Genomic DNA, 12,448 nt, shown 5'->3' on the forward strand with positions numbered 1-12,448 from the left:
CAATCCCACCAGCAGGAAGCATGTCTACGAGCCCATCATTTTCGGTTCCTTCAACCGTACTTCAGCAACTAAATTTCATTTTAATATTATAAAAATAAATGAACAAATAAAAAAAGTGAGCGGCACGCACTTGAAGAGCGTGAACAGTAGGGGATGAGCCGTAATAACGGCCGTCACACCCTGCCGGCACTACAAGTTATCGAAAATCCCGCGTGACACGTATCCCTCACAACCACAATCACGTGTCCCCACCTCACTCTCCCCTCCCCTTCCCCGCCGCCCTTGCCCCCAGTCAAACACATGGTTGACTCCCCACCCCATATCCCTTCTCTTTCCTCGACCCTCCACTATAAAATGCAACCCACCACCATCCTCTTCACTTCACCTCCACCGGCACATCTCTACTACGTTTAACGACTATCACGTTTCAATCACCTAAAAAATGGCTCTCAAGGAGAAAGTGAAGGAAGGAGTTAAGGCCAAAGAGCCGCATTTCCGGGGAGTGAGGAAGAGGCCATGGGGTCGCTACGCCGCCGAGATTAGGGATCCCACCAAGAAGAGCCGTGTCTGGCTGGGAACCTTCGACACGGCGGAGGAGGCCGCCCAAGCCTACGACGCCGCCGCCCGGGAGTTCCGGGGCTCCAAGGCCAAAACCAACTTCCCTCTCCCCAACGAAGTCCTCCCCTTCCCCAACACCGACAACCTCACCCGCAGCCCCAGCCCCAGCAGCACCGTCGAGTCCTCCAGCCCCCACGCGCCTCTCGAGCTCGACCTCACGCGCCGCCTAGGAAGCAGCGACGGTGGCTTTCCGTTCCATTACCAGCCGCACGTTGTGAATTCCGCTGCTGTGGCAGGCGTTTGGCCTCACGCGCGGCCAGTTTTGTTTTTGGATGCGTTTGTCGGGGCGGAGGGGTTCCGAGTCAACCCGGTTACAGTCGCCTACGATGGCGGGTTTGGGAGCCCGGTTCAGAGCGAGTCGGACTCGTCTTCTGTGGTGGACTCGGTCCAGCATGAGAGCAGTGGGGCAACGAGGGTTCTGGGTCTGGATCTTAACTTCCCTCCACCCCTGGAGGCTTGATTTTACCTGGAGTCTCCGAGTTTCTAACCGCTAGCGGCTAAGCTTATATTAATATTTTTTATTTTTCAAATTCTAGGACAAATATGAGAATGTTTGATGGTCTAAACCACAATAAGTGATGGACCTTTTTTGCAACTATGAGAAATAATTGTGATTTCTCAAAGTTGTTCCTCTTGTAACTTCTCACAGATGTGTTTTTTCAATGATCATAATTAATTTAATCATATTATTTTCCAATTTTTCATCTTTCTTTAGTTCCATATACCCAAAAAAACAAGGCAAAAAAAATTAAAAAAAAGGGCAAGATCTCCTTTCTTCAAATTTCATTCCATATTGGCTCAATTGGGCTGAAAATTTGTACCCCACATAAATTTTGGAAGATCTCGTTCATTGATCGAAAATCTTCAATTTGTATTTCAATCAAACAAAGTGAGAGGACATGTTTGTACATTTTTTAATTTGAATACAAATAGTAATATATTTCTAAGAGAATAAATTTAAATTAATTTTAATTAAATAAAATTTAGGATATATTTATTCATTTAACATCTTCAAAGTTTTTGAATTAAGACACTTTATTCTAAAAGTTCGATTGTTTTGAAACTAGTAACTTGAGACTTGACTTCAAAGGGGTTCAAAAGGGGAAGTGCGACTTTAGGCATAATGTGATCTCATCACTCATCAAACCAAATGATCTAAATCCAAATTCTTGTTTACCATATGATACATCAAGGTGGACTCAAAATGGAATCAAATAATTATACCATACACCTCCTATTACCTTGGCCAAGGGTAACTCAATAGTTGTTTCCTTATATATGCCATCCATGTAACTCTACTTATAGAATTTGCAACAAATGTGAATGGGAGATGCCCTAGGTGCACTAACTCTTATGATAGAGTCTATAAACTAAAGAGAAAAAATCTAAAGAAAAATATAGTGTCTTTCCTTAATTTCAGGGGTGATTGTCCTTTTTTCACAATGATCTCACTCCTCGTATATACAAGATCAAGTAATTGTACGAGGTCAACTTATCCACAATTATAAACAACTAAAATGGTTAAAGACAACATAAGAAGCATTGGAGAACATGGATTATAGAGTTTATTTTCTTTGGAACATAGAGTATAGTTCTAGTTCATCGTGAACACAAATTATAGTTTGCGTTCTACGAAGCATAGATTAGAGCTCATGTTCTCCATGAGCATGGACATTTAAGGTGTATTTTTCATTTTCCTTTTTGCTAGTTTTGTTTTGTCATTGTGGACAAGAAAAAGATACTGACAATCCTTTTGTAGGCCAAACATTGCTCATGGATGGATGGATTTGAGTTTGAGAATATCTAACATTAGTTTGTTTTAGGAGAAACATATATTTTGTAACTTCATTTTAAGTTAAATAGATAAGTGTTCTATTATATCAACCTAAACGGTATTAAGTATAAACAATCAATACTTAGTCGAGTTAGATTGTAATAAAATTTATTAGATACTTTTAATGCCATCTTTTTCCTATTGTGGCATTTCACTAAGGTGGTCATATGTAGAATATATATATATATATATATATCCTATTTAATAAAAAAATATTTTGATATTCACTATGTTTTTATCAACTAATTATTTCATGGTGACATTATATCTCTTGACTTTGGGAGTAGCATGACCTCACTTGTTATTTTTTAAAGAAACAATTTGAGGAGTACATAGCCTTATGGGTTGCACGACTCATTTGGTTTGGGAAGCATAACCTTCTTTTATGAACTTTTGAACCCTTCTAAGGATAAAACAACCTATTTGTTTAAGAGTTACTAGGGCATTACCTTCTAAGGATAGCATGACCCTCTCTGTTTAAGTGTTACAAGATCTTCCTTTGTGGATTTTGAAAATTTTACGAAGTACATGACATGCTAAGAGCTTGTGCTTATGTCTGAGCATATGCTAAGAGTGTTTGTTCTCCAAATGTTGGGATATTACTATTGTGAATGTCTGGTAATAATCTAATGAATTATTAGACATAAGTTGTGCTTTGGCATGTAGGTGATCTTTAACTGAAAACAAATATCTTTTATATTCATTCATATTACCCAAATTAATTAACAATGCGAGTAAAATGAATGAACATGTACGATCATATTCTCATATTTTCATGAACATGAGTTCATCAATATTTTCAAGAATACAAATATAACTTTCTTGTATCCTCAAGAACACGATAAGAAATCTTTTGATGTTAAAACAATAGTCATCCAATAAATGACATGTGTTTTAATTATACCCTTAAAGAGAAAATTAGTTATTAATCATAACAGCCATGACATTTTTTAGGAACATAAATAGGGTGAGAACAAGCCAGACTTTTATGTTTGGATTCCCATAAACAACACCAATGGTTGGAGTAATGCGTGCAACATAATATTTATCTCCTTGCGCATGCCTTCTAGATAGTTTTACTAATGTAATTTTCAACAAAAGTGCTCGAACGTGTCTAGAGTGTTCCACCTCCAATGATAAAGTCCGAGGGGAGAGAGGAAAAATATAAAAAGAGAAGCAAAGCCTTCTCTTAGATTCAAAGATTATTATCTTTTAGTAGGTTCAACTCCCGCATAAACCTGAGTTGGTAGATAAACCATATTGATTGTGATCTTAGTATAGTTTGTTATAGGAAAAATGAGGTGCATTTCATAAGTTTATCTTAAATTAATGTTCAACTAATCACTAATTAAATCAAACCCAATGGGGTTAAAGCATGGACCGCCGATGCTTGGTCGGGCGCGATAAAATGGGGCCCTAGAACTTACCGATATCGAGGAAAACAATAATTGAAAATTAAGGTTTTAATTTACTGTACAGGTGGAAGAAGGACATCGAGTGAGGAGGGGACAAAGTAAACAACGCGGTTACGCGGATTACGGCCTAAGTGAGGAGCATTGAACCGCGGTCCCACAAGAATTACGTGTTGACGCTCCACTACACGTAAATGATTAAGTTGGACGGCACGTGTACTTTTTTATTTTTCAGCCGTCCAACTCTTTAATAATTCCGAAGTTTAATCGGTTGCCAAGGAAGGTGAGACGAGGGTGGTAGCCGACAGCCATGGGACCCACTTCAGAGCTGTCGCGGCGGCTTTCGGCAGGACCGTGTCTTTCGTCGCCGGAATTCGTGGAGAAAATTTGGTACTGCTACTTATCCGGGCTTGCCGCCTTATCCCTTTAATTACTCCAAAATTTTAAATAAATAAATAAAAAATAAAAAATCATTTAATGGATGAGTTTTACTTTTGGGTCTACCCTCGCGAATACTGAAAATTAGTATGAATTTCACACTACGAGATTCTACTTATTTTGAAAAGATCTCATTAATTAAAATTAAAAATGAAATAAAAATTAATTTATTATTTTAATTTGTGCTTTTAAATATTAAAATATATTTAAAATTTGACTAAAATGAAAAGAAAAAAATTGATATATTTGCTTAATAAATTCTGTATATCGCCTTTTTTTCCTTAAAAAAAAACGTTAATATTTTTTGAAATACGGTTATGAAAATTTTATTTTGTAACATAAAAAAATTCATCTTTATTTATAATTTCAAAGAGGCATAGACCACTAGGGGAAAAAAGCGCGTGAGAATGAGGCGTTCGGCGGACAACTCAAGAACATAGAAGGACGTGTAACGTGAGAGATGCGTACGGCGCTAAAAGGCCGTTAGGAAGGGTGACGCGTAGCGCCGCGCCGCCGGGTTGGAGAGGTAAGTGGTGGGGCCGCCCAGAGGGTGGTGGCTGGGGCATCGTGGGACACGTGTCAATAATGGAAGGTTACCGTGAAGTAGAGGAAAGTTTGGGTGTGTGCGGCTGCTAACACACCGCCACCTTTAAAAGGTGTGGGGACCAACGTGATCCATTCTAGAAAGAGAGTGATTGCATCACGTGGTGGATTTCTAGGAACCATCAAATGTATTTTAAGGTAATATAAAAATGTCATACAGACGTAATTTTATGGTTGTGGGCACGCCTTTTTTATTTTTCTTTTTTTATTTTTTATTTTTTATGTTTAACGATTTCTTTTTCAAAACGATTCTCCCATTATTTAATCATTTAATAAAACACTTTGAATTGGTAAACCGACTGATAATTTGACACTTGAGTAGATTTTTACCTACCTCATTTAGTTAAAAATAATTTTTTAATTTAAATAACTTCTTTTCAAATTCTTATTTAAATTAAAAAACAATTTAACCCGTAACACACATAGCAATAAAATAAAATCTATATAACTATTTATAATTCTATTAAAGATTATAGGTAAACTAACAATATTACCTATTTATTTTCACCTATGTCTTAGTGGATATTGGACAAATCAATTTAATAATTTAATAACTTAATTTAAGTCATTAATCGATTAAGTATGTTTGATAAAAAAAGTTAAAGTGAAAAACAATTTTAAGTAATAAAGAAAATTAATTAACTTATTCTTAAATTCATACATTTATCTTTTAATCCTATTTTGCCTTAATGATCTCGATGATTTATTTTATTATTCTGTCACCTTCATTGTTACTCAATCTTTTTTGTCATAATTATAATTTATAAGGATAAATATGTCAACTATAAAAATTAAGTAATAAGTTTTAAGTCAACAACTTAACTATAATTTAACTTAAAGTCAACTTAAACTATTAATAAATAAGTATTAAGTTTTACCAAACACCCCCTTAGTAGGTGTTTGACAAACCAATTTAACTACTTAAAATTACTTAATAACTTGATTTAAGTTATTAAGTAAATTAAATATATTTGGTTAAATAACTTAATAGTATGACTTAAAGTAAAAAACTTTAAGTAACAAGTAAAAACAATTAACTTATTTTGAAATTCACATCTTCATTTTATTTTTTTACCCTTATTTATCTTAGTTACCTCTATACTTTTTTCTATTCCACGACCTTGTTATTTGACATTTTTTGCTCTGATTATAATGTGTGAGAATAAATATGTTAATTTAATGTAATAATAAGTTGTAAATCAATAACTTAAATATAATTTAACTTAAAATCGACTTAAATTATTAAGTTTTACCAAGCACCTCATTAGTCAATTCTTAATTGGTTTTTAGAAAGAAAATAAACTTTTTCTTTTAGATTTTTTCATTAAAATAGATAAAGAGACCTATATGATAAATATCATTCGAATGTTACATGTGATATAAAAGTGGGTTTTATTTGATATTACAATGTGCATATGTTTAAATTTGATAAATTTTTATATTTATTTTCGACGATAAATTATAATAACAGGATTATTTCATATTTGGATATAGTTCACGGCTGATATCATTTAAAATAATAACAATAATAATACTAATGTAATTTTCTCAAAACATTGTCCAAAATTTTACCAATGAATGAAAAACAATATCGCCCATGGGGACCACCAAATCTAGTAAAAATATTTTGTTCAACTATAGTAGGTAGTGGGTAGTGGTCAAGTTTGTATACATAATTGGCTACATAATTTTGCCATCTCTACAATTTTTCCATTGAGATCTTTCTTGGCAAGTGATGAATGATGATTCTCCTTTTGAAAAAAAAAATTTCAATGATTTTTGGTAACTAGAGTCAATATAACCACCCTAACACATAGATGGAGAATTCAAAGTTAGCAAGGTTTTACTTTTTGAATTTCTCTATATATAATAATGGGGTGTGTTTTACCATTTGTGAAGGGCAAGGATGAGCCATGATTCTAGATGGGTTGTGTTCCATTTTCAATGATTTGAGTGTGGAGTTAGTAGTCCATGTGTTCACTAGTCCCACTTAAAACCCACATTAATTTTTCTAAAACAATGTGTTTTTAATGTATGAGATGTTATTATTGTATGGTTTGGGGATTGATATTCAAAAATTAAATTAAATTTTTATAAAATGAGACAATATTTCTCAATTTTTATACCATTATCTAAACTAGATTAGATATTTTAATTTTTCTTGATCAGAGTCTAATGTTAATACTAAGGTTATGTTTAATTCCAAAAAGTATAAAGAAAAAAAAAATTTAATGAAAATTATTATTTTTTCATATTTTTTATTTAATATGAAAAATATAAAAAAAATCAAATATAATTATATTCATTTAGAAATTTATGTGTTTTAAGTTATTTAATTGTTATATGGAGTAATTAAAATAACTTAAATGAGTTTAAAATAGGGGTATAAAAAAACATTTATTCACTTAAAAATTTATTTTTTATATTTATTTTTCTTCTCTATTTTCTTTTCCTTTTTAAGTTTCATAAAACCAAACATAGCATAAAATTTGATCCAATTCCATTTTAAAGATCCTTTTTATGAGATCATATTTTAATTAAGTGTGGCGGTTCCATACAGTCATATGAAAAAGAAAATCATAAAATAGGAACTCAAGTCTATAAAATACAAATTTCAATTAAATATTTAAAAATAATTAGTATTTTATACATTTTTCTGGTAAAGGTACTAACTTTGATCAGATACTACCTTTGACCATTCTATATAATACATTTGATCAATGAGTGCATGAATCTTGAATTATTTTTAAAGGGTTTATATTTTATGATTATTTTTATATAAGTGAGGTTAAAACTATTTTTTCCTAAAAAGTTTGTATTTATATTTAAAGGGGCAGTTTATTTTTAAAGGGGAATTTTTTTTTTTTTTATATCACACTGGTAATGGGCCCGGGCCAGCCTCAAGCCCATGACAAAAATGTGATCTTAGGCCCTTGCCTGACTTCAAGCCCATAAGATGATGTGTGAAAGGTAATTTGGCCACATTTAAACAAACCATAAATTAGGTAGGAAGATTATTGATGGTGCTTGTTGAAACACTCTAAATCTTAGTACGAAAAACAATCTCTTTACTTATTAGTCATTAACTTTCATAGGTTGATTCGAGGATTTTTCGGTTAAGATCTTGAGATTATGGGTATAAGAGATCGTGGATAGTTGATCATAGACTCGTCTCAAAATAGTAGGTGTGAGTTGGTATTGATTATTGAGTGTCTTATTTCATGTATTATGGAATTGTATCGTAATGGATGTAAAATTGTCTTTAGAGTAGTTGGAATGAAACTTTTGTAATTATGTTATTTGCTAAGTAGTCTGTATTGTGGTATGTACCTCCAATGCCCGATCAAATAATAATGTTTTTTTTTTATGTTTAATTTTAATATGCCAAAATTTGAAGTTAATGCTAAAAAATGAAGCTAAGGGAGGCGTATAATGTACTAGTAATCAAAGTTTCCCATTACCAATCACCACATTATTGAGGAGAATGAACTTGGGCCGGGCTCTAATGATTCTTAGGACATCCTTCTAAGTCCAGCCCATTTACCTGTGAACCTAACGAACTGCACAGACAGAAACGTACGTCTCAAAGTCTTTAATCATCGCAGTGGAGGGATATTCAGCTAATCCAACGGTGATTAGCGCATCCTCATAAGTGAACACTACAAGCGAAAGTAGGTAATCACTGCTCCTCTTCTTCCACCATCGAAGTGAGAGAGGCAGAGAGCGGAGAAGCAGGAGAGGAAGCAGCAGAGAAGGAAAGGTACGATCCTCGAACAGCTGTGAACTCCTCAAAATCATTGCACGAAAGGTCAACGGTCAAAATTTCGACATTTTGATCAGTTGACAGATAAATTTGTGTAGAAAATGAATTGATTTCTTTCCAAGCATTTCAATGGAATTTCGATGGGTTTCGTTCGATCGAGGGAAACTAATGCTTTCTTTGATGGGTTTTGAAATTCGTTGCGATTGATCTCAGAATTAGCTGCATAGTTTACAATTTGATCCGTATTTTGACAAAATATCGTGTAACACCCTAGAATTAACGTGTGTGAGTTCTTTAGGAGCCTTACAGTTCCATCGTAGGAAACCCATTACAATGAATTGGATGGTTTTATTATTATTTGAATATAAATGTAATGATTTAAATTCAAAATCGGATTGTTTGTGTTCTGATTTGGGGTGATTTTTTGTTTTAGACGCTGAGAAAATAGAAAAGAAAGAAAAATAATTCCAGTGATGTATTAAGGGGGCTAAATAGTTCTCTTAGCCTGAGTTTTATGAAGTATATAGTGCTCTCGGGTTCCAAATGAGGAGAAATGCGAGATTATGAAGTTTAATTTATTTTCTTCATTTGGATTTTCTCATTGGAATTGAAATGAACCAACATTAAACAAGACTGTGACAGTTGTGATTGAGTTCAAAACTGTGGAAAACTTCCAAGGAGTGCAATGACTATACCCTTAATGAAAATCATGAAATGGGATCGACTACTCCCCATTTGAGCTCAGCTCTGTTTGGTAGCTGACAAAATGTTGGAAATGAAAATAAATTTAACATTTTGAGTTTGCCTGACTTAACTGTCACATTCAGAAAATAGATTGTATTGATTACCCTTTCCAAACACCTAATTCTTCATTGAAAATTTGTATTAAATTTAAGGCTAGTTGAATTTCAGGGAAGGTATTAACATGTTCTTTGCACATATGAAATGCATCAAATATCTTTCAAGATATCTGTTTGGGTTCTACTAAGCACATGTTTCAAAATTTTAATATATGGTTTCCCTTATGCAACAGAGTTTATGTGTGTATGTGCATGCATATACAAGGAGTTGGTTTCTGCAAAGTGTTGTTTGAAGGATATACATTGGGAGGCAAGAGATGCTTGATAGTGTTGGAAGGTTTTTCCTTCTCACTATCCTTTCGTTTTTCCAAATTGCCGATAAAAATGTTCATTCTTCATGACATATGGGATTTTGGATCATCTTACTGAAATACTAATCTCAGTTCTATAACCATGCATCATGCACATGCTCAACCAGTCTGATATGTTCATACTGGTTATAGGTATCTAAAAATAACAAGGAGGTCCTTGGGCACTGAACATGTACACACATGTGGCCATGCTGCTTTTGTTGTTGGATGAACACTTACCTAACAAATTGCACATTGGGACTACTACTTTTGAACTTGTGTTCCCTTTGTGTCTTTATATTGTTATTTGTGTGGTTGGGTGTTTTATGGCTGTGTGTTATATTTTGTATGTTCAAGATCTTATTTCCTATTTTTCTTCTTTTGCAGGATATAATACTTTTTGAGCTTGATTCCACCTGGGGTGGGGTTTCTAAATATTGTTAAGCTCTACACTGACTTGGAAAGAGTATGTCAAGCATGATCATGTGCTTCTAACTCAAGAATGAAGCGCTATGTTTACATCAACGATGATGAATTATCTCAAGAACTTTACTGTGACAACCGAATATCGAACAGAAAATATACTTTATTGAATTTTCTCCCAAAAAATTTATGGGAACAGTTCAGGTGATCCTTGGATTATGCTTTAAATTTTATATGTATTTTCAGGTCATAAATTGTGCTGACTAATCATGTGATCATCTAATAAATATTACATTTTTTTAAAGCCAGAAACATACCTGAACAGTTAAAATGTCAATTCCATTTTCTCTACATTATTATGCATACACCCAATACCACTTAGGAATAAAGCAAAGGATTGACACTCTATCTGATAAGTCCTGTTGGTTAGATCACATGTAGAAAATCCTACACAAATGTGATGCTTTCAATAATTCAATTTCAATTTAGTTGTTCAAGTGGTGTAAAAAGAGTTGAAAATCATCTATATTATTATATTAGGGAATCTGTGGCTTCTATTTATTGAAAGTGTCACTAAAGTTTTGCCAAATCATGGCAAAAAGGACCTTGATAAGTTGGTACTGTTTGGATGGCATTTTAGAAGTACATTTCTTGCTTTTAAGAGTTGAAAGCAGTGCAATATCTGTTTTTAGAAACAAGAAAGTACCGTCAAGATACTAATTAAATGAATCCTTAGTCAGTACATGGGAAAATGTAGTAGTAGATAGAAAGGGAGTGGGTACCTCTTTAACTACAAAACTTACATGTGGCTGAGTGACTCAGAAAGGGATGAGTCTCACTTGTCATAAATTTTGCCCCTAGTGAGATGGATAGAGAAAGAAGGAGGAGAAACGTGTAAAGTACACATACATTGCATGTCAGGGGCCTCTAGTTTAAATTAGAGAAACCTATATGATGGTTAAAACTTATGAGCCTAATCCAATGAAAGGTACCATCTGTGTTGTGTTCCAAAATCTTTTCTTTTAATACTGATCTGGTCTGATGTGAGTGGTTCACTGAACTTGGTGGATTTGTTTCACATGCAAAGGGCAAAATACTTCCTTCATATGTTGGAAAGATAAGAGCAATTGATGCTTGGAGAGGGGAATGTTTTTTCTGAATAATATTGATTCAAATAATAGGACAATCTTCACAGTACCATGTAGCAATCAATTTTAATCAGGGAATATAGAGATGAGTTTTTAGAATACGGATATTGTTCATTCCTTCACACATGGAGGTGTGTTCTCCACTCAATATGATTATTGCATATTTCTATTTGCCTTATGAGTCATGGTCACTAATTTTGTGTCATAAAGCTACTTTGCAAAATCTATAATTGACTCTTCATACCATTGCTTTGGGCATGTTCTGATGTACTTCATTCCAAGACACTTCTTTAACACTGTTGTTCTATAAGAAATTTGTTTGCTGTTTTGGTTTCAGAGATTTGCATCTGATATGATTAGTTGGATGACTACTGCTCCTATTTTGATTTTTATGACATGGGCTATTCTTATTTTTGTCTCCTTTTTGTATCATGTCAAAGTCCTTTCCCAAGGCAAACATCCTGGATTAACATAATAATTATATAATAACACAAACCCAAGGATGTATTACTTCTATGTTTTGAAAGTTACTTATCTGGTATATGTTTCTCAGATGTTTTCTTTTTTCTTTCCGATCTTTTTTCTAACAAATTATCTCTTGTGTTTCCAGCCGGTTCATGAACCAGTACTTTTTGTTAATTGCTTGCCTTCAACTATGGCCTCTTATTACACCGGTAAATCCTGCCAGTACATGGGGTCCCCTTATTTTCATATTTGCAGTCTCTGCAACAAAAGAGGCATGGGATGATTACAATAGATATCTCTCTGATAAAAAGGCAAATGAGAAAGAAGTTTGGGTTGTAAGGCAGGGCATCAAGAAACATGTAAGGGAACAGAAATTTTCTTGATTCTCTTCTTTTGTGGTTCATGTTGCTGTTTATTTTTCAAATTTTGATAGAAGGATATTTAATTTTATTTCTTGCCAAATCATCAAGTGGGTGATTTACCGAGTGTTTAATTTATTATCCCATAGTTTCTCAAAATTCACAGGTTAATGCTGACTAATGGAAATGCCCATGTGGGAGTTTATCAATTTTTGTTGTTGTTGAATGGTTTTGA

General features: G+C 33.7%; 2 protein-coding genes across 4 annotated transcripts in view; both read left to right on the forward strand.

Moving 5' to 3' along the window:
• Positions 1–271: 271 nt before the first annotated feature.
• On the forward strand, positions 272–1,315 carry LOC100242144 (ethylene-responsive transcription factor 4). Its single transcript, XM_002276179.5, has one exon. The coding sequence runs from the start codon at positions 443–445 to the stop codon at positions 1,076–1,078; it is 636 nt and encodes a 211-aa protein (XP_002276215.1). The 5' UTR covers positions 272–442; the 3' UTR covers positions 1,079–1,315.
• Positions 1,316–8,532: 7,217 nt separating this feature from the next.
• Positions 8,533–12,448, forward strand: part of LOC100252404 (phospholipid-transporting ATPase 2) — a 57,145-nt gene continuing 53,229 nt past the window's right edge. For 2 of the 3 annotated variants that reach the window (XR_009467196.1, XM_002276079.5), the window contains exons 1-3: positions 8,533–8,665; positions 10,206–10,445; positions 12,000–12,213. Coding sequence is in view for 2 of the 3 variants with exons in the window: in XM_002276079.5 (XP_002276115.1) it covers positions 10,321–10,445; positions 12,000–12,213 (339 nt within the window). In the remaining variant the exon portion in view is untranslated. Of the gene's footprint in view, positions 8,666–9,701; positions 9,806–10,205; positions 10,446–11,999; positions 12,214–12,448 lie in introns of all 3 variants that reach the window. The other variant, XM_019223616.2, reaches the window with a different exon arrangement.

This window comes from Vitis vinifera, chromosome 12 (genome assembly GCF_030704535.1).
Source record: "Vitis vinifera cultivar Pinot Noir 40024 chromosome 12, ASM3070453v1".
Lineage (NCBI taxonomy): Eukaryota > Viridiplantae > Streptophyta > Magnoliopsida > Vitales > Vitaceae > Vitis > Vitis vinifera.